The 25,764-nt window shown below is 33.2% G+C and overlaps 2 protein-coding genes across 7 annotated transcripts; one reads left to right on the top strand and one right to left on the bottom strand.

The window, feature by feature from the left end:
• The first annotated feature begins 2,570 nt into the window (after nucleotides 1-2,570).
• LOC149478893 (uncharacterized) lies at nucleotides 2,571-19,402 on the top strand. 3 transcript variants are annotated; one of them, XM_089708444.1, is made up of 2 exons: nucleotides 2,571-2,816; nucleotides 15,434-19,402. In XM_089708444.1, the coding sequence occupies exon 2, from the start codon at nucleotides 15,442-15,444 to the stop codon at nucleotides 19,003-19,005; it is 3,564 nt and encodes a 1,187-aa protein (XP_089564570.1). In that variant the 5' UTR covers nucleotides 2,571-2,816; nucleotides 15,434-15,441; the 3' UTR covers nucleotides 19,006-19,402. The 3 variants fall into 3 exon arrangements, with proteins under 3 accessions (XP_089564570.1, XP_089564572.1, XP_089564571.1); XM_089708446.1 differs by lacking the exon at nucleotides 15,434-19,402 and adding an exon at nucleotides 11,379-15,415; XM_089708445.1 differs by lacking the exon at nucleotides 15,434-19,402 and adding an exon at nucleotides 3,854-7,934.
• Nucleotides 19,403-20,473: 1,071 nt separating this feature from the next.
• LOC149478892 (chromobox protein homolog 3-like) lies at nucleotides 20,474-24,826 on the bottom strand. Of its 4 annotated transcripts, none has more exons than XM_089708449.1 (6): nucleotides 24,701-24,826; nucleotides 24,197-24,296; nucleotides 22,724-22,847; nucleotides 22,326-22,472; nucleotides 21,336-21,514; nucleotides 20,474-20,798 (listed from the first exon to the last, which is right to left on the bottom strand). In XM_089708449.1, the coding sequence occupies exons 2-5, from the start codon at nucleotides 24,287-24,289 to the stop codon at nucleotides 21,336-21,338; spliced, it is 543 nt and encodes a 180-aa protein (XP_089564575.1). In that variant the 5' UTR covers nucleotides 24,290-24,296; nucleotides 24,701-24,826; the 3' UTR covers nucleotides 20,474-20,798. The 4 variants fall into 4 exon arrangements, with proteins under 4 accessions (XP_089564575.1, XP_089564573.1, XP_089564576.1 ...); XM_089708447.1 differs by having other exon boundaries at nucleotides 24,648-24,791; XM_089708450.1 differs by lacking the exon at nucleotides 24,701-24,826 and adding an exon at nucleotides 24,406-24,593.
• Nucleotides 24,827-25,764: the final 938 nt, after the last annotated feature.

Here is a 25,764-nt window from a genome sequence, read left to right as displayed (position 1 = left end):
GTAAAAAAAAAAAAATTTACCGTTTCGAAAACGGCGAAAATCCACTTGCATTGGAAATTTCTTCTTCATTTTCATTAAATCTGTTAAAAAAACTTTTGACCTGCCACGTCACCCGCCCAGCGGCGGCATTTGTACATTGAACGTACAATAACTCAAAAAATATGGGCAATAGAAAAAATTTCAAACAAAAGTTGTAGAGAATAAAGTTATCTAAAAATTACATATCTACATGCATTTTATTGATTAATCCAATATTTTACGAGTTATTAGCCAAAAACGATAAACCGGTTCATTAAATAGGCCATAAACCGTAAGCAGTAAGTTTTACAAAACAGTTTACATATATTAATATAAAAGATGCGAAATTTGACTTTCTACAAAAAAGTCTATGTAACTTTTGCCCTAAAGTGGATAGTTTTCGAGATATTGGTCAAAAACTATAAGATTGCGAGCAAAGCTCCACCTGGATCTATCAGCATTTTGTGTTTTAATGGTCAATAAGTGACCCTTAACCTAAAACAAAAATGAAATTGAATCGGAAGTGCGAGGTTAAATGCTTTCTTTACTGAGTTATGTCTACCATTTGAAACTTAGAGCATTAAAATGCTCTAAGATTTGAAATGGTTTATTTTTCCATTTACATAGACATGTTTAGTACCTATTATGATAAAAAGAAATCATATTATTGTATTAGAAAGATAAACTATATAATATAGGGATGAAATTTGCAACATAAACGGAAAATCTTTTGTTTGTGTTGATTTATTCATTACTAGAGGTCCGCCCCGGCTTCGCCCGTGGTACATATTTCGCAATAAAAGGTAGCCTATGTCCTTTCTCGGGTACCTATCAAAATATCTCCATACCAAATTTCATGCAAATTGGTTCAGTAGTTTAGGCGTGATTGAGTAACAGACAGACAGACAGAGTTAAGTCTGCCTGTCTGTTTGTCTATCAACACCCTTTTTCTCAGGAACGCATGGAGGTATCAAGCTGAAATTTATATCGAATACTCAAGTCTACGGTCTCTTTAAGCTGTGAAAAAATCAAAATCTAAAGATACAGCCGTTGTATGCTGCAAATTATCGCAAATTTCGACATTCGCAAGGGATTCAAAACCTACATTGTACTTCCCGTGAACACTTGAAAGTCTTGAAATTTGGTTAAAAGCAATGTCTAATAGCACAGATAAAGGAAAAATTGCTAAAACATACATTTTAGAGTTACAACATAATAGGTTATATATGAAATTAGGTTTGTTAGGCATATATGAAAGTAGGTTTGTTCGGAGCCCTCGGTGCGCGACTCCGACTCGCACTTGGCCGGTTTTTTTTTGCCCCACCCTGAGCATATGGCTAGCTACGCCCATGTGTGAGGTCATTATGACTACGCTTGCTCCAAGCAAACAAAACAACAATATAACGAAAACAAATAACAATAAACTAGCTAACTAAATAACAATAACTACAACTATTTAACAAACAAAACAACGAAAAAATTCTAATAAGTATTCGTGAAAAAACAAATGAACAAAGAGCGCGTCGAGAGAAAATCCGGACTTTTTTTTTAAGGGTTACCAATTACCATCTGAAAAATGGCGAAAATATTACGAACTAAAAAAAAAAAATTTGGCTCGCCGGTACAATAATTACCCACGATTTGAAACTTGGTGATAAGTTCATATTATTTCTTGTCCATATTTTATTTTTGCAATTTCAAGGCAATTCTCAAAACTTTAAACTCCAATATCTCAGAAACTAAGTGACTCCTCACCCCCCCCTTTGGAGGAGGGATTCCCACCACTCCCCCCCTCCCCTCCCGCTCCCACAAAAACCTTAAATTCGAGGGTTATATTTGTACACTTCTTCCAAAAATTATAACAGGGAAAATTAAATACATTTTACTTTACCCTATTTTTTTTCCTACCGTACGGCCGTGTGTGAGCGAGAGGGAATGATAAGCGCCGCCATTGAAGATTCGTTTCTTTAAAGAACTGAGTAATAAGTCCAATTTACCAATAAAATCTTCTAAATTGAAAATTGTGATGTGTTTGACCCTTCTTCATCAAATATTTTTCTATACCTGCACATTATAAACAACACCTCTTGCTTGTGAATTGTGATCATAGCGGCTTTTTCCGTATGTATTACTTTACTCTTTGGGCTTTTTCGACATTTTCGAAGATTTTTTAGACTAAATCCTAAAAATTATTTATCAACTGCAAAAAAGACAAATAATTTGACAAGTGACAACCAATTTGATACTTGTCAAATAAGTTGCCACATGAAAATCTTTTATTTCTTAAATATAAATATGCCATCAGATTCTGGTAGACCTATACCTTTTAATACGAAGTATCTGAAGTAGGTATCTATATAGTTTACAATATTAATCATTGTTTTTTAGCAAAATATATTTAAAGTTTTATTTTATTATAACGAAACATTCTTAAATGGCAACATTAGTTCAAAACACACGGTGACTCATGGTAGTAACCAAGTAGTAACCTAGGAGTAATTGTATTCTATGGTAGTAACCAAGTAGTAACTAATACTTAATCTGTGGACTCATGTGTCACAATATGTGAAAAACTGTGGTGAAAAATATATATTTTTATACATTGGTCATCGACAGTGTAGATAGAATATTGCCTTGACTTTTTTATTGGGTGTATTATTCGTAATCAGTGTTTGTGAATGGTCAGCACATTATCTTTTCATAATATGAATCATATTAATAATTAATGTCCTTTTGGAGTACCTACTACCTACTACACTGATCTGTAACTCTTGGTTAACACACAACTGCAGCTGAAGGTAAGAAAATGTTGATTCTTACAAAAATTTTATTATATGATAAGTAAAACTAATTATAACTGATGCATGAAGTACACAAAACTTTAATTAATCGTTATAAGCACAAAAGATGTGTTGAAGAGACATAATAGAAAGCAAGTTGCCGGCAAATATACCTATGACGTCACTTGATGTTTAATTTTAGAATGTGAATATGTATTGAAATACAAAAGGTATTGAAACTTAAAATTTCATTAAAAACCTACAAGAAAGGTAACAAAATATATCCATCATTAGGGGCTTTGTAGGCGAACGGAGATTTATTTACATAATATGAGTGAAAAAGGGCTAAACTGTACATACTTAATCAGTCGTAATTTTATTTTTGGTTAGCAATAATTATTAGAATGTGAATCTGAAATTTCAGTTGACGGAAACTTTTAGTTCTTGTGTTATGGATTTTTGAAAATCGGAAAATTACTAGGTAGGTATAGAATGTTACTCCATATTGATTTTGTTATTGCCGAAAGACGTTATAAGTACTACTAACCAGACTGCACCATGGCGCAAAAACCAGTTCAAGTGAGAGCATTTTGCGTTCCCACTTGTCTCTTTCTAACTAGGTGACTATGGCTCAACAAAATAAAGGACAAATTTCTTGAAAAGCGAGTGAGCGGGTAAATGTCCAGTACATATTGTATTAATTTTTGGTTGGTAAATATCTTCTTCTTTCTTATATATAAAAATGAATCGCAAAATGTGTTGGTAAGCGCATAACTCGAGAACGGCTGAACCGATTTAGATAATTCTTTTTTTATTATATTCCGTGAAGTACGAGGATGGTTTTTATGTAGAGAAAACGTAAATATGTACCACGGGCGAAGCCGGGGCGGACCGCTAGTAGACAAATAGTTATTAACAATTTGTAAGGTAGTAAATTTCGATTTATACTTTTATACTATTAAAGATTCAATATGCATGTACATATAACTATAAGTTACTATTGGACTATCACCATGTTTTTTTTTTTATAAAAGATAATCTATTGCTTATTACAGCATTACAAAATGGTGCCGACGATGGTTGAAGAAAAAACACTCGGCGAAATACATCGTAATTTCAACAAATTAGTCAATGATGCGATTACAGAAACTACAATCAAAGACATTGAGGACATCAATTACAATGATCCAGATATGGATAACTTATTTAAGATTGACTATGCTTGCCATAAAAAAGATGTAGAATATGTTCTCAAAGTACTAAAATGCAAAGATATATTATATTGTTCAAAGGCTATTAAAGGATCGTCTTGGTTGATCAACGATCCTCAATATTCTAATATTATGAACGCAGAATACTTATTCCAAAAATTATTTCCAGAAATGATAAGCAACGCACGCAATAAATTTCTGTTGCATATCAGATTACAGCTGAAAGATGAAAAACGCGCTGAGGATTTCTTTATGCATTTAAAAGACCAAAACTTAAAATGTGCTATAAAATGGTTGCCATACTGTTCTACATCATTTATTGAAAAAAATATCGTGAAATACGTCAACGATATATCACCAAATGTATTGATGCGACTCATTGAGATATCATTGAATTTTCTTCATATCTACTGCAAAACTAATAGTGATAATAAGCGTGGATGGTCTAATTGTTCAGCACTCAAAATGGGAATGAAATATACAAACCAGGATAATATTGAAAAATATTTAGATATATTTGATAGTGTTGAACACAACAACAGACCACGCATCAATCCGAAAACAACAAATTTAATGATGACGAAATGTCCAGAACGAATATTAAATCAGTTGGAGCAATATATTGATAAAGTTGATATTAAAACATTTGCAAAATATATTAAACAAGGCGATATGAAGGATTTTCTCGTTCATCGGATAATCAATGGTAACTTAGCACATAAAGTGGGAACGAAGATAGAACATTTTATAGAGCGGCTGCCCCAAAAGCATAGGTTTGAATTTGTAAGAATACACTTCATTGATATTAAAAATAGCTTTTATGCAGTTCCAGGCACTTTTCAAAATATTTACATCTGGTATCGATTTGCTTCTTTTGATGATGCTTTTCAAGATTTAAAAAAATTAATCCCACTTGAATCTAATCCTAGCGAAAGACATGCTATGATGTCTGTTATTCTAGCTTGTGCAAGAAATAACTCTCAGAATATACACAATTTACTCAAGTACTACCGGGACAATCATATAAATGAGGCATTCAAATTTAAAATTAGTTTCATCAACAAACTTTTACACTCGACGAATGCACATTCATTAGATCAAGAGACATGGAAAATTTTAAATGACATTTTCTCTAGTATGGAAGTTTATACAGAATCTAATCATGAATTACAGTCTTGTATTAAATACATAATATTATACAAAATAATTCATAACGAAGCTATTCCTGATATTATAATTTCAAAGTTCAATTTTAGTACGTTTAAAAAAGAACGTAATCGATTAAATGATGACGAAACAGAAAAAGTATTTGAATATTTGTTTAACCATGTAAACAAAGAACTAGACAACCATTACGAAAATCTAACAAAAAATGATCATGAGTTTAAAGAAACCATAATTTGGATAAACAATACACTCGATCTATTGGTCGATTGGAAGAAAGATTTATCGAAATATCCAGAACTATTGACTAAAATAAGGGAATTATCTAAATTAACTAAGGAAGGAGTATCAAGCACAATGTTAAACACCATTTATGATAAAAATAAAACATGGAGAAAATTGTTACTTAATGAATCAATTGTATTAAATCCGTCGCAAAACACTTGCATTAATGCCCTCAAACATAAACCAGAGTTAATTGACCCAAATAAAGATGAAATAAAGACATTATGTTTAAACGATAAATTGTCTCTAAAGCAACTATTTCGTAAATTAAGAGTTTACAATACACATTTGGCAAATGAATTCAAGGAGATGTATTATAAAAATCTTCTTCAAAACTGCGGTCTCAGATCCACTATTATCGGATTGTGTATACTCTTGACTCAAAAGGAATTATCGTCGTTAATTCACAAATATATTCCTGTGGAAGAAAAAATTAATTGGGATGAAATAGACACACATTGCTTATCTATACAAAAGCATATCGCTAAGAATATGCATATAGCAAGACCACAGCCAGCCTTAAATGTAATGTTGTTGTATGCTAAAGGTGATTACTTGCAATATGTACTTCCTTCCTTATATTCATCCCTTCACAATATCACAATCACTGATTTCCTTGGTGACATTTCCAATTTAAATAATACTCCAGTATCATTGCAAAAGCATCTCATTCGCGAAGCCTGTAAAAAATTACAATTTGATAAAGTTCTAGTTATATTAAATAGTGTATGGAACTCTACTAGAAATAGATCCATACGTGCTACTACTTTCATGTGTGCATTTAACTTACTTTGTAGAGAAACTAATATGACGTCTATTGAGAGCATTTGGTCTGTTTTAAATGTATTTATAGATAATCTAACAGTTGATGATAATAAAATTATTTTTGTGACATTAAGACAAGTAGAAAAAGTTCCAATTCAAGTAAGACCTGTATTTTGCATGAAAAGTTACATATTTCTCAAACATTTACCAGAAAGAAGTAATGTAGAACGGATTATACGTCACCTAATTATGAACACAAGAGATATAATAGAACATATGGATCCTGACTTTATGACAGAAATTTTGATGGACTCTTATGAAGATAAATTTTCTCAACACTGTATGGAATACTTTATTGACGTTTTATCTGCTTTTCTAGTGAGCGCAGGTAGTGAGCAATCACAGATAACACGATTTGAACGAATGTTACTTCCTTTGCTAGAGAACGCTGACGCTATTTGGTCTTTTGAAAAGAATAACATTCGTAAATCTAATGTTGGACATTTGTTAAATGGATTAAGCAAAGACATAGCAAATATTGTAATTAAGAAAAATATGCCAATGCCTGTAAAATTGTTCAATCTCGTTCTCAATAAACTAAAAGAAAAACTACCTTTGGATGAAAATTACGTGCTCATTACCAATAAAAAGCTTGCTCTGCAACTTGTTACTATTTTGGAGACAATTATGAAGCCCCATAAACAGGACACGAATATTTACATGCAAGCGATTAGAAAATTCAGTGACATATGTTTACAGTACCTAATTGAGGATGTACGAAATTATGGCACGAGTATCATAATAGCTTACAGTAATGCTTTAAATGAAATTTGCGATAATTTTTCATTTTTCGACAAATCTATGAAGCATGAGCTCTGTAAAGCTATATTAGATAATAGTAAAACGAAAGAGGGATATTTGCTTGTTTTACAAATGCTAACATGGCATTTCTACCTTTTGGAGGAGGGTGTGAGATTTGAAATGATTAAAAATATCGCAACATATTCCGATAGTGAAGTAAAAATATTATGTTCCACATTCAAAAATGATTTATATTTCGAGACTTACTAGAAGGTTTTGTCTGTGTTTTCCAAATCAGTAGATAATTATTAAAATAATTTCTAGTTTTATACTAGATTACATACACATATTATAAAAATGATGCATCCAAGAAACTTATATATCTAATACACTGGAGATTGCACTATGACCATTAACTCGTAATAAGAAAATATGACGTTGACGCCTGTATGTTTTTTTATCCCTTTCACACCAACTTGCCAAGTTAGGTGTGAAAGGGATGAAAAAATGTATGCGTGTACTAGAGTACACACGTAAGAAGTGAAACTTCTTTATGACCTTAAAAATGTCACGAGTATGGCGTAACGCAAAAATGTCACGTGTACGGCGTAACGCAAAAATGTCACGCGTACGGCGTAACGCAAAAATGTTACACTAAATTTTTGTCCAACCCCGATAAAGAAGTTTCACTTCAAAAACATACAGGCGTCATTCATCGTCATATTTTCTTGTTACAAGTTAATGTTCATACTGAAATCTCCAGTGTATTAGATACTAGCTGCTCCGCGCGGTTTCACCCCCGTGGCTCCACCCCTGTTGGTCGTAGCGTGATGATATATAGCCTATAACCTTCCTCGATAAATGGGCTATCTAACACCGAAAGAATTTTTCAAATCGGACCAGTAGTTCCCGAGATGCGTCTTTCCAAACTATACAAGGCCAGTACGCAACGGTGTGAAACTAATCACGTATAGTTTGGAAATATCTTTTTTACAAAGTTCTTCCAATCTATACAACAGCAGTACGCAAATACTCGCATATGCTTTGTAGTGAAGTAAGTAAGAATAGCGTCCCAAAATATACAGCGCCAGTACGCATGCGGACTAATCGTGTATGTTTCGGAGTAAGCGCGGCGTCTTTCCATTGCTCGCGTTTATATTATTGTATTGCTGTTTTGAAATCTATTATTAAAATGCATGTGTATTGTATATGTAATGTTGCGTACTGATCGTATATTTTTTGTATCGAGGATGCTTGTTTCTTCGTTCCCGACTATACTACACGACTTACAATTGACAATAGTGCTAAAATGTAAAGTCCAGAAGAGGACGGTTGCGAGGCGACGGAGACCCGCTTCGCGGGGCTCCTATATTTGTGTAGTTAAAAAAACACGAACCTAACCTAACCCATAGGTAACCCTTATATCTGTTACCTATTTATTTTTCTAAGGTTACCTAATAATATTTTTATTCCATATTTTACTGAATCAATCAAGAAGAATAAAAGTAGATAGATATAGCTGTACAAGTATTTGATTGCCTATATATATTTATTATTTCGCTCACGCGTAAGTTTTGTAGTAGGTAGGTATATTTAGTTATATTTTGCGTACTGGTCGTGTATAGTTTGGAACGAAGAAGCAAGCAACCGCGTTACAAATTATACACGATCAGTACGCAAAATTCGTGTATATATTGTAATAACAAACTTAAAAACAGCATTACAAAGTATACACGAGCAGTTTCCTATGGTTGCGTTCTGGCTATGTATAGTTTGGAAATACGCTCCCGAGATTAGCGCGTTCAAACAAACAAACAAACAAACTCTTCAGCTTTATAATATTAGTATAGATAAGCTTCTTGGATGCATCTAATGATCCAAATGTCATTCTATTGAAATTGGTACATCATATTAAGTTTTATTACATAAGTATATGTTTTACGTTATTTTATTTTTATATAAATAAAGATTTTATAGTTTTATGAATTATCCAAGATGTTTTTTTAACTTCCTAATCCTATCCCTATTGATAAGAACATATAATTAATATTTATATTATTACATTATCTGACTTATCATTATGGAACTGGAAGTAGGACTACCTACCATTAGTTATCAAATTAGAGATTAAACTGCACTAAAAGGTACTAGACTAGTGCAGTTATCAATGTCATACGTTTAGTTACCCATTATAGACACTCTCATCTTGCCCCGATGAAAACAAAGATGATGTTTCCATCGCATCGGGTCGAAGTCGAACCTTAAAACTAATTAATCGACAGTCTTTTTAACGGGCTTAAAAAAGGAGGTTCTAAATTCGGCCGGTATATTTTTTTTACATATTAAAACTAATCCCAGAACATTTTATACAAGAATGTAATATATTATAACCTTATTTTAACGATAATTCTTAAATGGCAACATTGGTTGAATACCTACACGCGATGAATCAGATGAAAAATTAGTACTTAGTACCTATATTTATTTACTATTAATCGAAAGCAAGTTGCCGGCAAATATACCTATGACGTCACTTGATGTTTAATTTTTAGAATGTGAATTCTGTATTGAAATACAAAAGGAAACCTTAAAATTTCATTAAAATCTACTTAAAAAGGTATAAATTTTGCGCGAAGTGACAGTAGTACCCTTTTTTTTTTTTTTTTTTTTTTTTTTTAAGTGGGGAAATCTTACCTAAGATACCCACGGCTCCCGGGGAAGGAGCCGTGGGTTATGTCGGATTCCTACCGACTAAAACCCCACTGTGTACCAACGCGCTGCTTTAGACGGGATGCGGGGACACTATCGCAATCTTCCGCATGTCCCGCCCAGCAGTTGCCCGTTTCCAGGCCCTCCGCGAATTGCCTCTTTCCAGGCCCTCCACCAAATTACCCACCATGAGGCGGTGCAAGCTGGAACACGAGCTCACGCCACCCACTCGCCGACGATGGATTGTTCCCCGTTCCATCATCGGCGTTCCCCAAACCCCCGACCCCAGCACCGACCGGCCGGAGGGCGCGCGCCGAAAGGCCCTACGAAACGTGTTTCACGCGTCGAAGGACCCTCCGGCGCACTTTTATAGAGGTTTCCCTCGCAGCCCCCACCTCACACCAGAGATGGCGGCCCTCGGTCCGGCCCCACGGACCGGATTACGAGTTGGCAGACGGCTGTCGCAGGACAGCCGCCGCCCCACACCCACCTACAGGAGTCACCGCATGTCACCAAAGTGACGTGTCGGGATCCCGCCCCCTGCTTTGTTGGTAGTCAACACAACACGCGCGGCCTCTGGCCGCCATCCGCCGCCGCAAAAGCGCGGCCCCCTGCCAGTCAGTCGGAACGAGTCCCAAACGAGCCCCGATCGACCTTCCAACCTCATTTTTTCCCAGCCAAATCGCCAGGCCGCGACCGCTGGCCGCCATCCATCGCCGTACCGCAACGGCACCTGAGCCAAACCTGGCCCCCCGGAGGACCCTAGCTAGCTAGCCGGCCATCCAGCCAGCCAGCCAGCCAGCCGGACAACCAGCCGGTGACAGCAAGCCAGCCAGCCGCCGCCCAAGGCAGCCGGCCAGCCAACCGGTGGAGCAGCCGGTTTCAGCCAGCCTGCGAGGCAGCCGGTGTGACCAGCCGGTTCCAGCCAGCCCGGCCAGCCGGCCTTCAAGCCAGCCAGCCAGCTATATGGATCCCTGGCCGTCGAGCCAATCGAGTCGTCAGACGACAGACCGGCCGTTCAGCCCCTCCGCGTCCAATTAGCTTCACCCAGAGTACACAGTGTACTCCGAGCTACTGAGCCCCCCCGGCCACGACAAGGCTTGGAACTGATGGGGGGGAAGTGACAGTAGTACCCACCTCAACGCTTCGCTTAAGAGGCGTGCCATATCCACAATTTTTGACAAGCACAGCTTTGCAGGCGAATGTAGATTTATTTATGAATGAAAAAATGTCCCGAAATTTTATGCATGTAACCTATAGCCAAACAATTTTTCAAGCAATAATCTCTTTTTTGGTTGGTAGGTAATTGGTAACCTAAATATATACAACTAGCGGTCTGCCCCGGCTTCGCCCGTGGTACATATTTCGCAATAAAAGGTAGCCTATGTTCTTTCTCAGGGTCTAAAGATTGCCTGTGCCAAATTTCATCAAAATCTGTGCAGTAGTTTATGTGTGAAAACCATACGTATACATACATAATTACAAACCTTTCCTCTTTATAATATTAGTATAGATTAACAATTTAGATTAATGCTTTTATAGATACTATTAAAGATTCGATATGGATACGTAGGTACATGTTAGTTACTATAAGACTGTCACCATGTTTTTTTTTTTATAAAAGATAATCTATTGCTTATTACAGCATTACAAAATGGCGCCGACGATGGTTGAAGAAAAAACACTCAGTGAAATACATCGTAATTTCAACAAATTAGTCAACGATGCGATTACAGAAACTACAATCAAAGACATTGAGGACATCAATTACAATGATCCAGATTTGGATAACTTATTTAAGATTGACTACGCTTGCCGTAAAAAAGATGTAGAATATATTCTCAAAGTACTAAAATGCAAAGATATATTATATTGTTCAAAAGCTATTAAAGGATCGTCTTGGTTGATCAATGATCCTCAATATTCTAATATTATGAACGCAGAATACTTATTCCAAAAATTATTTCCACAAATGATAAGCACCGCACGCAATAAATTTCTGTTGCATATCAGATTACATCTGAAAGATGAAAAACGCGCTGAGGATTTCTTTGTGCATTTAAAAGACCAAAACTTAAAATGTGCTATAAAATGGTTGCCTTACTGTTCTACATCATTTATTGAAAAAAATATCGTGAAATACGTCAACGATATATCACCAAACGTGTTGATGCGACTCATTGAGATATCATTGAAATTTCTTCATATCTACTGCAAAACTAATAGAGATAATAATCGTGGATGGTCTAATTGTTCAGCACTCAAAATGGGAATGAAATATACAAACCAGGATAATATTGAAAAATATTTAGATATATTTGATAGTGTTGAACACAACAACAGACCACGCATCAATCCGAAAACAACAAATTTAATGATGACGAAATGTCCAGAACGAATATTAAATCAGTTGGAGCAATATATTGATAAAGTTGATATTAAAACATTTGCAAAATATATTAAACAAGGCGATATGAAGGATTTTCTCGTTCATCGGATAATCAATGGTAACTTAGCACATAAAGTGGGAACGAAGATAGAACATTTTATAGAGCGGCTGCCGCAAAAGGATAGGTTTGAATTTGTAAGAATGCACTTCATTGATATAAAAAATAGCTTTTATGCATGTGTTCCAGGCACTTTTCAAAATATTTACATCTGGTATCGATTTGCTTCTTTTGATGATGCTTTTCAAGATTTAAAAAAATTAATCCCGCTTGAATCTAATCCTAGCGAAAGACATGCTATGATGTCTGTTATTCTAGCTTGTGCCAGAAATAACTCTCAGAATATACATAATTTACTCAAGTACTACCGGGACAATCATATAAATGAGGCATTCAAATTTAAAATTAGTTTCATCAACAAACTTTTACACTCGACGAATGCACATTCATTAGATCAAGAGACATGGAAAATTTTAAATTACATTTTCTCTAGTATGGAAGTTTATACAGAATCTAATCATGAATTACAGTCTTGTATTAAATACATAATATTATACAAAATAATTCATAACGAAGCTATTCCTGATATTATAATTTCAAAGTTCAATTTTAGTACGTTTAAAAAAGAACGTAATCGATTAAATGATGACGAAAGAGAAAAAGTATTTGAATATTTGTTTAACCATGTAAACAAAGAACTAGACAACCATTACGAAAATCTAACAAAAAATGATCATGAGTTTAAAGAAACCATAATTTGGATAAACAATGCACTCGATCTATTGGTCGATTGGAAGAAAGATTTATCGAAATATCCAGAACTATTGACTAAAATAAGGGAATTATCTAAATTAACTAAGGAAGGAGTATCAAGCACAATGTTAAACACCATTTATGATAAAAATAAAACATGGAGAAAATTGTTACTTAATGAATCAATTGTATTAAATCCGTCGCAAAACACTTGCATTAATGCCCTCAAACATAAGCCAGAGTTAATTGACTCAAATAAAGATGAAATAAAGACATTATGTTTAAACGATAAATTGTCTTTAAAACAACTATTTCGTAAATTAAGAGTTTACAATACACATTTGGCAAATGAATTCAAGGAGATGTATTTTAAAAATCTTCTTAATAACTGCGGTCTCAGATCCACTATAATCGGATTGTGTATACTCTTGACTCAAAAAGAATTATCGTCGTTAATTCACAAATATATTCCTGTGGAAGAAAAAACTAATTGGGATGAAATAGACGCACATTGCTTAACTATACAAAAGCATATCGCTAAGAATATGCATATAGCAAGACCACAGCCAGCCTTAAATGTAATGTTGTTGTATGCTAAAGGTGATTACTTGCAATATGTACTTCCTTCCTTATCTTCATCCCTTCACAATATCACAAGCACTGATTTCCTTGGTGACATTTCCTATTTAAATAATACTCCAGTATCGTTGCAAAAGCATCTCATTCGCGAAGCCTGTAAAAAATTACAATTTGATGAAGTTCTAGTTATATTAACTAGTGTATGGAACTCTACTAGAAATAGATCCATTCGTGCTACTGCTTTCTTGTGCGCATTTAACTTACTTTGTAGAGAAACTAATATGACGTCTATTGAGAGCATTTGGTCTGTTTTAAATGTATTTATAGATAATCTAACAGATGATGATAATAAAATTATTTTTGTGACATTAAGACAAGTAGAAAAAGTTCCAATTCAAGTAAGACCTACATTTTGCATGAAAAGTTACATATTTCTCAAACATTTACCAGAAAGAAGTAATGTAGAACGGATTATACGTCACCTAATTATGAACACAAGAGATATAATAGAACATATGGATCCTGACTTTATGACAGAAATTTTGATGGACTCTTATGAAGATAAATTTTCTCAACACTGTATGGAATACTTTATTGACGTTTTATCTGCTTTTCTAGTGAGCGCAGGTAGTGAGCAATCACAGATAACACGATTTGAACGAATGTTACTTCCTTTGCTAGAGAACGCTGACGCTATTTGGTCTTTTGAAAAGAATAACATTCGTAAATCTAATGTTGGACATTTGTTAAATGGATTATGTTATGATATAGGAAATATTGTTATTAGGAAAAATATGCCAATGCCTGTAAAATTGTTCAGTCTCATTCTCAATAAACTAGAAGAAAAACTACCTTTGGATGAAAATTACGCGCTCATTACCAATCAAAAGCTTGCTCTGCAATTTGTAACTATTTTGGAGACAATTATAACCCATAAACAGGACATGAATATTTACCTGCCAGCGATTAGAAAATTCAGTGATATTTGCTTACAGTACCTAATTGAGGATGTACGACATTATGGCACGAGTATCATAATCGCCTATAGTAAAGCTTTAAATGAAATTTGCGAAAACTTTAGATTTTTCGAAAAGTGTATGAAGAATGAGCTGTGTAAAGCTATATTAGATAATAGTAAAACGAAAGAGGGATATTTGCTTGTTTTACGATTGCTACCAAGGCATTTCATCTATTTGGACAAGGATTTCAGATTGGACATGGTTAAAAAAATCGCAGCACATACCGATAGTGAAGTGAAAATATTATATTCCACATTAAAGAATGATTTCGATTTCTCGACTTAGTAATTTTAGTTTTACATTTTCAAATTAAAAAAAAATTATGCATCTTATTAATGTCATTGAAGGGAAATTTGTAGTTACCCTATAGTTAATACATACTATTATCTTGTTATAAATGTAGTAGTTTTAGAACTTACTAGTAGATATTAAACATAGCAAAATATTGTAGTTAATGGATACCTTAAATAATAAATATTTATTTATTCTCTACTTTGTTTTCTTTACACCCACATCTTGCGATTGTCCCATCGACTTTCCACTTTTAAGTCCTTGAGGACCTGTGTGTTTAAATAATGAGAAATTGAATGAGCCAGTCTTCTATTAAGCATTAACTTAATTTATATTGGTATGCAGTGAAAATATTATGTTTCTTAATATATATAATAGATATATAATATAATCCCTAATTTGAACAGACTTTTAGATTGCGATATACCTGAGCCATAGCAGCATAAGTACCTAGTTCAGCGAAATCCTTGTTTTAATTAAAATTAATCAATAAAATGTAAATTAATCAGTAAATGTTTGTAAATTACACATAATCTAAACAACTATAAAAAATGCGTCTACGTATAACTTATTAACATTATCGTATTCGTAATAATAATCTGTATTTTCAGATCTCAAGATGAAGATAAAGCTGGAAGGAAACCACCTAGGAGCTAGACACAAGCATCTGAATACCCTCGCAGTGGAATCCAACGATAACTATTGTTTCGATACTGTCGACCTGAAAGATGGGGACGTGGTAAATTTAATTAAAATAGATATAGCAGGAAAAAACAGAAATGTGGATTATATTTTAAAAGTTCTTAAGTGTGATGATTTACTATTAGTTTCGAGAGCAATTAATCGATGTCAATGGTTGATAACTGAATCTCAATACAAACATATTATTAACCCTGAATATCTTCATCAGACTCTGTTCCCACAAATGTCGTCTAAAGCCGTAGTGAAATTATATAAATGTGTTCAACTTCATCTAAAAGACAGCGAACGTGTGGAACAATTTTATAAATATGAAGAAGATTCAAAAAAGGCAGCACAGTGGTTGCCGCATTGTTCCGTAGACTTTATTAATTTAAACATAAAAAAACATGATGAACATATAGATATCACTTTACTGAAACGGTTATGTGAAAAAACTATTAGAGCCCTCGAAGTGTTCATTGATAAAAATGAGTATTCGGCAAAAAAAGCCTTAAAGGCTACAAGTTTTCTTCTTAGGTATGATCCGATAAGGTATCTAGATATTATTGAAAAACAGCCTTTTTACGCAATTCCTGACTTTAACAGAAATTCTACAGAGTTAATGATGAAGCATGCGAGTGATCGAATAGTAAAAAAAATTGCCACTTATTGTAATCATATTGATATTAAGACCTTTATTAAATACGTAAAGAAAGATAATATTAAAAACTTCTTATTTGATATTGTTAAAGAAAATAACATCAAAAGCAGAGGTATTCGGTTTGATACCATGATTTCTTTTATATCCGCCATGTCTGACAATGATCGAATTGAATTTGTTACCCAAGTATTAATCGATAAAGTATACGTCGATGATAAATGCACCTTACCAAAGCCACTCAAATGTTCTATGGAAGATTTTGCTAAATTTATGAGTGACTACAAATACATTTACATTTTTGATCACTTCTGGTATCGTTATACTACATTCAATGTTGCCTTTCCTAAGATCCAAGAACTAATAGACAATCAAAGCTCAAATGATGCGCTTAACTCTATGTTTGAAACGTTAATAATCGTCGCAGGAGACTCCGTTGATAATCTGAAATCTTTAATAGATTATAGTAAAAATCACAAAAACTCTAATAAAGTAAGGAAGACATTTATGAAATGTTTAATTACAGAAAAAAAATTTCAATATTATGACTGTGGTACATGGAATATATTAGAAGAAGAGTTTATGAGTGAAGTTTTAAAAGAAACTAATGACGACATACGCTCTGATGAATGCCTGACAAAAATATGCGTAGAAGCTATAATAATATATTATACTCTTCACATGAAAAAAGTGCCGAATATTGTAGAAAATAAGTTTAAATTTAATACATTAAAATCGTACCAGAAAAAGTTTAATTCGAATGAAAAAGATATTTTATTCACATATTTGTACAATACAATTATGAGACAGTTAAATAGTCATTCGTCCTTTACCAAAGAAGAATTTATTGAAAAAACTGAATTATTGAACAAAGCTTTAAATCTTTTAATAGATTGGGACAAAGATATAGGTAATTATCCAGCAATAGTCAATGCTATTAAGGGTCTGATAAATATCAATGAACAAAACATGTGGGATGTAGACCTTACCAACATTTATAATAAAAAGAAATCATGGAGAAAAAATCTTTTTAATGAATCTCTAAAAATGAATCCCAGTCAGCTCGTTTTAATAAATGCCCTAAAGCATGATCCTTTATTAATAGAACGTCATCAAGATAAACTTGAAAAAATATATTTTAATAATAAAATTTTCTTGAAACAATATCACAAAAAAATTAAAACGTACTGGTCAGAATCTTTAGCAAAGCAGATGGTAAATGTATATCTTAATCAAATTAATAATGTAAAATGCAGTAAAGCAGTCATCCGCGCCCTATGTATTTTACTACCTGATGAAGATCTACAAAAATTTATAATTGAATACGCACCAAAAGAAGAAAAGGTGGATTGGAACAACACCACTGAACTAACTCTTATTATACAACAAAACCTTGCTAAAATAATGCACATCGCTCGACCACAGCCTAGTCCTAAGTTAATACTTCATTACTCTAAAGGGGATTATTTACCATATGCTTTACCGTCGTTGTATTCTATTTTTTTAAATTTAAATATGACGAACTCTCAGGAATTTATACCTATGTTGTTAGATACAAAAGTTTCTCTACAAAAACATGGTATAAGATTTGCCTTTATTAAGCTACCACCGGAAGATGTAAAAAATATTCTCAGCATAGTGCTCAATGATCATAAAAATTCTTCCATAAGGCATATAGCTTTTAAACTTACTCACAAACTGTTATGTAGAGAAACAGACCCTGAAAGAATACTAAGCATCTGGAATATTATGGAAACATTTTTAGATAACCTTTCTGACAATGAAAATGATGCATTTTATGAATTATTGCTAAACGTTGATCGAGTTCCTACCTCTGTTAGGCATTATTATTATGTGAAAAGTTACAATATTTTAAAAAGGCACATAGCGTCGAAAAATTCAGAAGAATTGAGATATACATATTCTTTTAAAAATTCGTTCATAAGCTATGCTCGGAACATAATAGATCAATTACCTCCCGAGTTTATATCAGAAATACTATTAGAATATATTGATAAAGATCTTGTAAAAGACATACACAATCATTCAAGATTAGAGCTTATATCATCTTACATGCTTTCGTGTACTGATGAAGAAGTTCAAATGAAAAAATATAGCATTTTATTATTGCCATTATTAAATAAATGTTTTAAAAACTGGAATGACACAAACGCTGATAAGAAACAAGTTAAGTTAGTTTTAGATGTGTTTTTAGATACTTTAAGAACAGATATAAAAGAGTATGTGTACCAAAAAAAGAAAATTGTACCTAAGAAACTGTTCGAGACAATAAGTTCAGAGTTATTAAAAAATCTAGACTATCCAAGCAATTATATACTTATGATTAAGTGGCAATTAACTGTTGCTTTCGTGGATATTCTCGATAAATGTGATAGAAGTGATTGGGACCTGGCATGTGAATCCCTGGTATCAGAATACAGCAAAGTATGTATAGACTATATAATCAATCATTGTTCTAAATATTTTTCAAACATGTACGTTCTATTTGCTCAGGCGTTCTATAGTTGCCTAAACAATTTTATTCCTACTAATGCTCTCTATATTTTATTTAAGAAAATCTTGCAAGACGAAAAAAATGTTCAAGTGTACTTGGCAGTTTTAAAGCTACTAAACAATTTTTACTCCAATGCGTCTTCAGACGATATAGTGAATCATGTTGACGAAATATTTAAAATTGTAAGTGACCATCCATCAGTAGAAGTACAGATACACTACTATCATTGTAGAAATGTTCACCTCAATAAAATAGCGGAAAGTATTTATGTCAGAAATATGCATGAGTTGGATTCGGACTCATCTGAGTTGATGTCTTTAAATGAATAATTTTGTATTATTCGTATTGTATAAATCATTATATAATATTGAATTTAAAGTTTCCTTTTATGTTTATACAGATTCAGTACAGTTTTCTTTTATCATTAAAACAAGCTTACCGCCCGCGGCTTCGCCCGCTTTGTCTAAAACCTAATAAATTATATAGGTACTAAAACCTTCCTCTTGAATCACTCTATCTATTAAAAACGCATCAAGATCCGTTGCGTAGTTTTAAAGATTTAAGCATACAAAGGGACATAGGGACAGAGAAAGCGAGTTTGTTTTATACTATGTAGTGATATGTATAGTCTTATCTTTTTTTTCCATCCCTACTGAACTTGATAAGATACTCAAATTTTTTCTTGCCTGTTTTTTTTATAGATCTGTAATAATAATTAGTAGTAGTATTTATTTAGGGTTTTTTTACCTTGTATTATGATTAACTATAAATAAAAAACAAAATTATCCAAGATGTTTTATTTAACTTAGTGTTATTCCTAGTCCTATTTATAAGAACATATTACTATTTATTTATATAATATAGTCCATATAGTCCATATATATCAAGTTACATAGAATGTAAGTAAACTTAATTTATGCTCACTTAAAAAACGACAATTTTGTCAATCTTAAAATTTATTACTCCTTGAACAATTGGATGTAATAAAATAATATTTTTAGATTCCAATCCAAAGGTGTCGAAGTACCTATTAAAAATTTATCTTAATTTAAGGAACAACCAATTTTAACTTATTTTCTTTCTTGGTTATTGCCATAGAAATCTAAATAACAAGACACATAGAAGTGCTATAATGTCATAATTCGTATGAAAACCGCTGTCGCCAAAATCAACACATTTAAACCGATAGCTAAACAGTACACACAAGTAAACTACGCCTTTTATTGGACAGCTTGATTTTAGTGAAAACTAACTTAAATATTAAATTAAGCTTTTTAATATGTATCCTAACGCACGAATTTAAGGTTTATTTTAGAATAACATCCCTAAGTATATGAGACGTTTTGTTTCTTTTTGTTCCAATACGAAAAAATTCGGCTTTTCTACAACAGAAGTTGTCAATTTTCAATAGATATAACTTTGAACATAAACTCATAGAAATAAGGTTGAAATTTGTGTTAAACGTGATAATAAGAATGGTAGACTGTGTCATTCATTGTTATTTCGATTACTATGGTGACACTCGTAATACTTGTAAATATACTATAATTTTAAGGAAAAACGGCATTATTTCTAAAAAAGAAATATTTACCGATGAAATATTATTCCTTTATTAGTATAATTACAACTTGTGGAAGAATTTCCGCAATGGGATATGCTGAAACACACCATGTTTATACACATACGTCTCCAGAGCAACTGAACAGTGACAAACACGCTGGTGTTGTGAAAGTCACCTGAGTGGCGACAAGGTCACGCGCGCTTACGACTTCTAGTGTCTTGTTATTTAGATTTCTATGGTTATTGCTATTACTATTTAGATCGTCACATTAATCTAACACTTCAGCAAAGGTTCAAATTGGTACTTCATGAACATATGAATTCTAATCATTCTTATTTTATGTATAACACTATTATTCCTTAAATTTAAGTTTTTCTACTTTTTCAACACAGTTGCATCTCTATTCTTTTCTAAAACACAATTACGGACATTTACATGTCATTTGATGTACCAATTATTGGAATATCAATTAACCTTAACACATATTATCAAATAAACTTAAAACATAAGTCCCTTTTAGAAGATCACTTACTTACATCATATATTGGAGAGGAATGAAATCTGAAAAAATGTAGATTATTTCAATCACATGATAAAAACATCATATTAAAAACTATTTCCATGGTTTAAATTAACTCATAACAATAAGTTTAATAATAAGTACCTCTATTTCTACCACACTACCCTTCAAGACTTTAAAATATTGAATAAATTAGCCAAAGATGAAAAGCAAATCTAAATAAAAATGTACATTTTAAGGGATGCAATCAACTGTCATATTATTAATATTACCACTATAGAAAAGCATGGCATCTTGATACAATATGATGCATAATATTGTATCAAGTGTAATTGCAATTAATAACAACCATGTTTTTGCATTTTTATTATACAGAAGTATATAATAAACAGATATTAATATCTGGAGATGGAATGAAAATGAGCATAATCACAACTAGAATTATATATTTTCAGCATACAAGATGTTTTATAACCCAATCCTATTAGCAAGCATAACAAGTTTTATAGTTGAAGTACAACCTAGATTCAATTGTTTTTTATTTGTATATTAAAAAATAGCAATACAAAAATAATTACTTATTCATCATTATTGCATTCATCTGGTGCGGGCGTATGCCAAGTCAACCTCTCTTCATAGAATTGTATGACCACTTGTGGGCATCGAACATTAGCTTGTTTGGCGGGAACCAAATCTGCTTCATCAGTGCCTTGCCATTTCATAAGGAACATGAGCTCGCCACTACTATCAGTAGCACCTGAAAATTAAAACACATAAGAAAAACTGAATATAAAATACACATTTTATGATATAACTAGCGGTCCGCCCCGGCTTCGCCCGTGGTACATATTTACGTTTTATCTACATAAGAACCATCCTCGTACTTCAATGAATATAATAGAAAAGAATTATCGAAATCGGTTCAGCCGTTCACACGTGATGCCGTGACAACGCAAAACGGGTGCAAACCCGCCGCCTTTTTAAGTTTTTATAGCTCCCGCCGCGAAGCGCGTCGAACGCGGCAACTGATACACAAAAATAATCCTTATGGCATGATTCTGTATTCTCGCGCGATGACTTATAAGAGTATTTCATGTATAACTTTGGTGTTTCTACACCGATTTACATGATTCTTTTACTATAACCTGCCCAGGAGTATGAAGAATAATTGTGCCAAATTTGGTTAAAATCCGTCGTGTAGTTTTTGTTTCTATAACGAATATACAGACAGACAGACAGACAGACAGACAGACAGACAAAAATTTTACTGATTGCATTTTTGGCATCAGTAGCGATCCCTTATCACCCCTTCATAGTTTTTTTTTAAATACATATATTTCATGTACAGAATTGGCCTCTCTACAGATTTATTATAAGTATAGATGAAGTTGCTTTACATGCTTTAATTTCTTGTGTGATTTTATGCTAGTATTGTACATTTAGAAACAAGACTTTCTAACAGATTTAAAATGTGATGATAACTTTAAAAAAAGGGATTAATATTCCCTGTCAGTATATAATTCAATGTCATGAAAATAAATAATAACATGTTTTAAATATAACCTTACCAATAATTTTTTCAGGTTCCAAGCCTCGATCAAAACCAGAGGCCTTTTTATCATCACTTTTACTTTTTTTAGCACCTTTCAGATCTGGTGTTGCTGCAGATTTTCTTTTCTTTGTATCTTTGTCAATTTTTAGGGCACTCTTTCCCTCTAAAATTAAGGATAATATAATCAACACATTAATTATTTAGTTATTAAATTCTCACATTTCATATGAAAACGACTTGTTACCTTTCATCTAATTCAGACTAAATTTATTTGCAATGAGCCTTAATCCTGAATTCCTTATTGTATATAATTACATTATCAATTTAACATGCTGTACCAGTCTGTTACATGATACATCATTTCAAAGCTTTTTTCAGAAGTACAAAAGTAGGCGAAAACTGAAAAGTAATTACCAGCTTCCTTCTTCTTTCTTGCCTCTTCAAAAGCTTGTATGAGGTCAGGGCAATCGAGATTTTCTTCTGGTTCCCATGTATTATCTTCATCACTATAGCCTTTCCATTTCAGAAAATATTCCACCTGAAATTAATTCCAAGGGTATTTCTTTAGAAATTTGCGGCACGAATTAAGGGGGGGAAGGGGAGGGAAAGGGAGGGGGGAGGTAAGGGGAGACCCCCTATAAAGTGGGGGGGTGAGGAAACCCCCCCTTCTATTTTTTTATAAATTTTTTTTGAGATTATATTTATACTAGCTTACCGCCCGCGGCTTCGCCCGCTTTGACTTAAACCTAATAAATTATATACTAAAACCTTCCTCTTGAATCACTCTATCTATTAAAAAAAACCGCATCAAAATCCGTTGCGTAGTTTGAAAGATTTAAGCATACAAAGGGACATAGGGATAGAGAAAGTGACTTTGTTTTATACTATGTAGTGATGTAGTTAGAAATATAACGAAGATTATGGGCTTTCTTGACTGCTCCGGCGCTGCAGAACGTGGCGCTTGCCCCCGTGTACCTCGTTGCAGGCAAGAGTCTTCACTCGCCTTCGTAGCTTCGGCTTTTTGGTCGCCATTGGCGACCAGCCTCAGCCACTCCGGCTCGCTTGACTCTGCCTGCTCCTCAGCACACGCGGGCGCCACGCTCCTCCGCGCCTCCGACTTTTTTAATACACTCTAGTGTATGACAGACAAGTACCACGTGGAATCGGGGTGGACTGATTCGTTCTGTGATTAACAATTTGTGTGCAATATACATACAATAAAAACATTTTTTTTAAATAATAATTATTTTTCAAATCTTGTATACATGTTTGATACAATTTACAATGGCAATGAATGGATCCATTTTATTTTTTTCCACCCATCGTCTCCACATATTCTATAATATTATCACCGAAGTTTGCTGGGTGGTTATAGTTATCTTTTTTAAAAAATCTTTTTACAACATGCCACTGAGACTCAAATGGGTCAGAGGCAACAAATGGGTTGTCTGGGTCTGAGTGATTAACTTTTTATGAACATACCCATATTGCCCCAAACAATCATATGCTCGCCAATAACCCGTATGAATTGTTGTCCCCTCAGCAACATGCTTTTGAATGAACTATGGTTTTTAATATGTACATTAAGACATTTGTTATCTCTTTCAAACACAATTCTTGTAGTTTTGTCAATGTAACTCAAACAATTTTGAACATAATCTCAAAAATTAAAAAAAACATTTCTCTGTAATTACACGTTTCCGCACGAAAAGCCGCTAATGTATGTTTCGGGGCATCATTATCGATCGATAAAAATTAAAATCGCGCCGAAATTCGTGCCGCACGTTTCTAAAGTCAACCCATTCCAAGTTTAATTATGAGAAACATAAATTTATATGGATAAGTATCATAAAACATTATGTAAATATATCTAGGGTTAAGTTTTACCTTTCCATTTTTTACGCGTCTATCTAATACTTTTTCCACAGAAAATTCTTCTTCTCCTTCAGGCTCAGTTCCGTCCTTTTTTTTATCTGCCATACTAATACTAAAATATTTAATAAATACATGTTGATAAATAGAAAAAAAAAAAACAAAAATCACATTGTTTGAGTAGAGTGAACAATATTATTTGAAAGAAAGGTGCTGAAACTTACTTATTAAAATTATGAGATCAATAAAATTATTATAATTAACTCCTAATAATAGTAGTTTTTAAAGTCAAAACCGAAAATAAACCTATTTCCTAGTTGAACAAAGCTTTACCCGCCATTTTGATTTCATTGGCGTAAAGCTAACCAAAACGGTTATCACAAATTTATATTCAAATGATAAATCGAAAACCAATACCAATTTAAAAAAACAAATACTTTTAATAATTGTTTTCCGTATTTATTACCTCTATGAAAATAAACTTATCGAGAGAATTTTTACAAATAGCCGGTTTCAAACCTTGACGGCTGCCGCTTCCACCGAGTAGCGGTTGACGGGTTGACCAAAATGACAACACAAAATACAGAGTAAGTAATATATTGACAAACTATAAATCATAGATCAATAGATTAAGTTATATTCAAGAAGATTATATCTAATCTAATACACTGGAGATTGCACTATGACCATTAAGTTGTAACCAAGAAGCTTATATCTTATACACTGGAGATTTCGGTATGAACATTTGACGTGTAACAAGAAAATTGTTGTGTTTTATCACTTTCACACCTAACTTGGTATTGCCACTGTTAATACGAAGTTTTCCCAAGGCTAAGATATAAGCTTCTTGGTTGTAACCAAGAAGCTTATATCTAATACACTGGAGATTGCAGTATGACCATTAACTTGTAACAAGAAAATATGACCTTGAATGACGCCTATATATTTTTTTATCCCTTTCACACCAACTTGCCAAGTTAGGTGTGAAAGGGATAAAAAACATACAGGCGTCATTCAGCGTCATATTTTCTTGTTACAAGTTAATGATCATACTGAAATCTCCAGTGTATTCTGTGAGTGTATTAGATACAAGGTGGATATAAGCTTCTTGGTTATATTATAACTTAATAATTATTTTATCTGCTTAAAACGGTTTCATAGACCGTACATAAAGTAAGTGTATTCTTAAATTTAACTTAATCAAACATCGCAACCTGTGATCGCATGATCGCAACCTTAGAGTATATATTACAGTAGTATATATACTCTAAGATCGCAACGCAAATAACTTTCTTCTGACTAAGCTTTGGATTAATATCTACTGTGATTATCTATAATCACTCTACAATATTCAATTTTCAGAATTTTATAAGAATAAACATAAATCAACCTCTATGTGGGTATATTACTTTATAGTATTAACTAGGGATGTAACGATACCGATACCGATACCGATATATCGGCCGATATAATCGGCAAGCCGATATATCGGTATCGCCGATAGTAAAACAACCGATACCGATATCAAACAATTCAAAAAACCGCGCCCAATGAACGATGCGGGAGGCCGCCCGCGCGTGCGC

The sequence above is a fragment of the Colias philodice genome, chromosome 21 (genome assembly GCF_061535455.1).
Source record: "Colias philodice isolate Cphi_HAF_F1 chromosome 21, ilColPhil1 Martin Lab GWU primary, whole genome shotgun sequence".
Taxonomy (NCBI): domain Eukaryota; kingdom Metazoa; phylum Arthropoda; class Insecta; order Lepidoptera; family Pieridae; genus Colias; species Colias philodice.
Note: the sequence above shows the minus strand (reverse complement) of the source record. Positions and strands in the feature narration are given on the sequence as shown.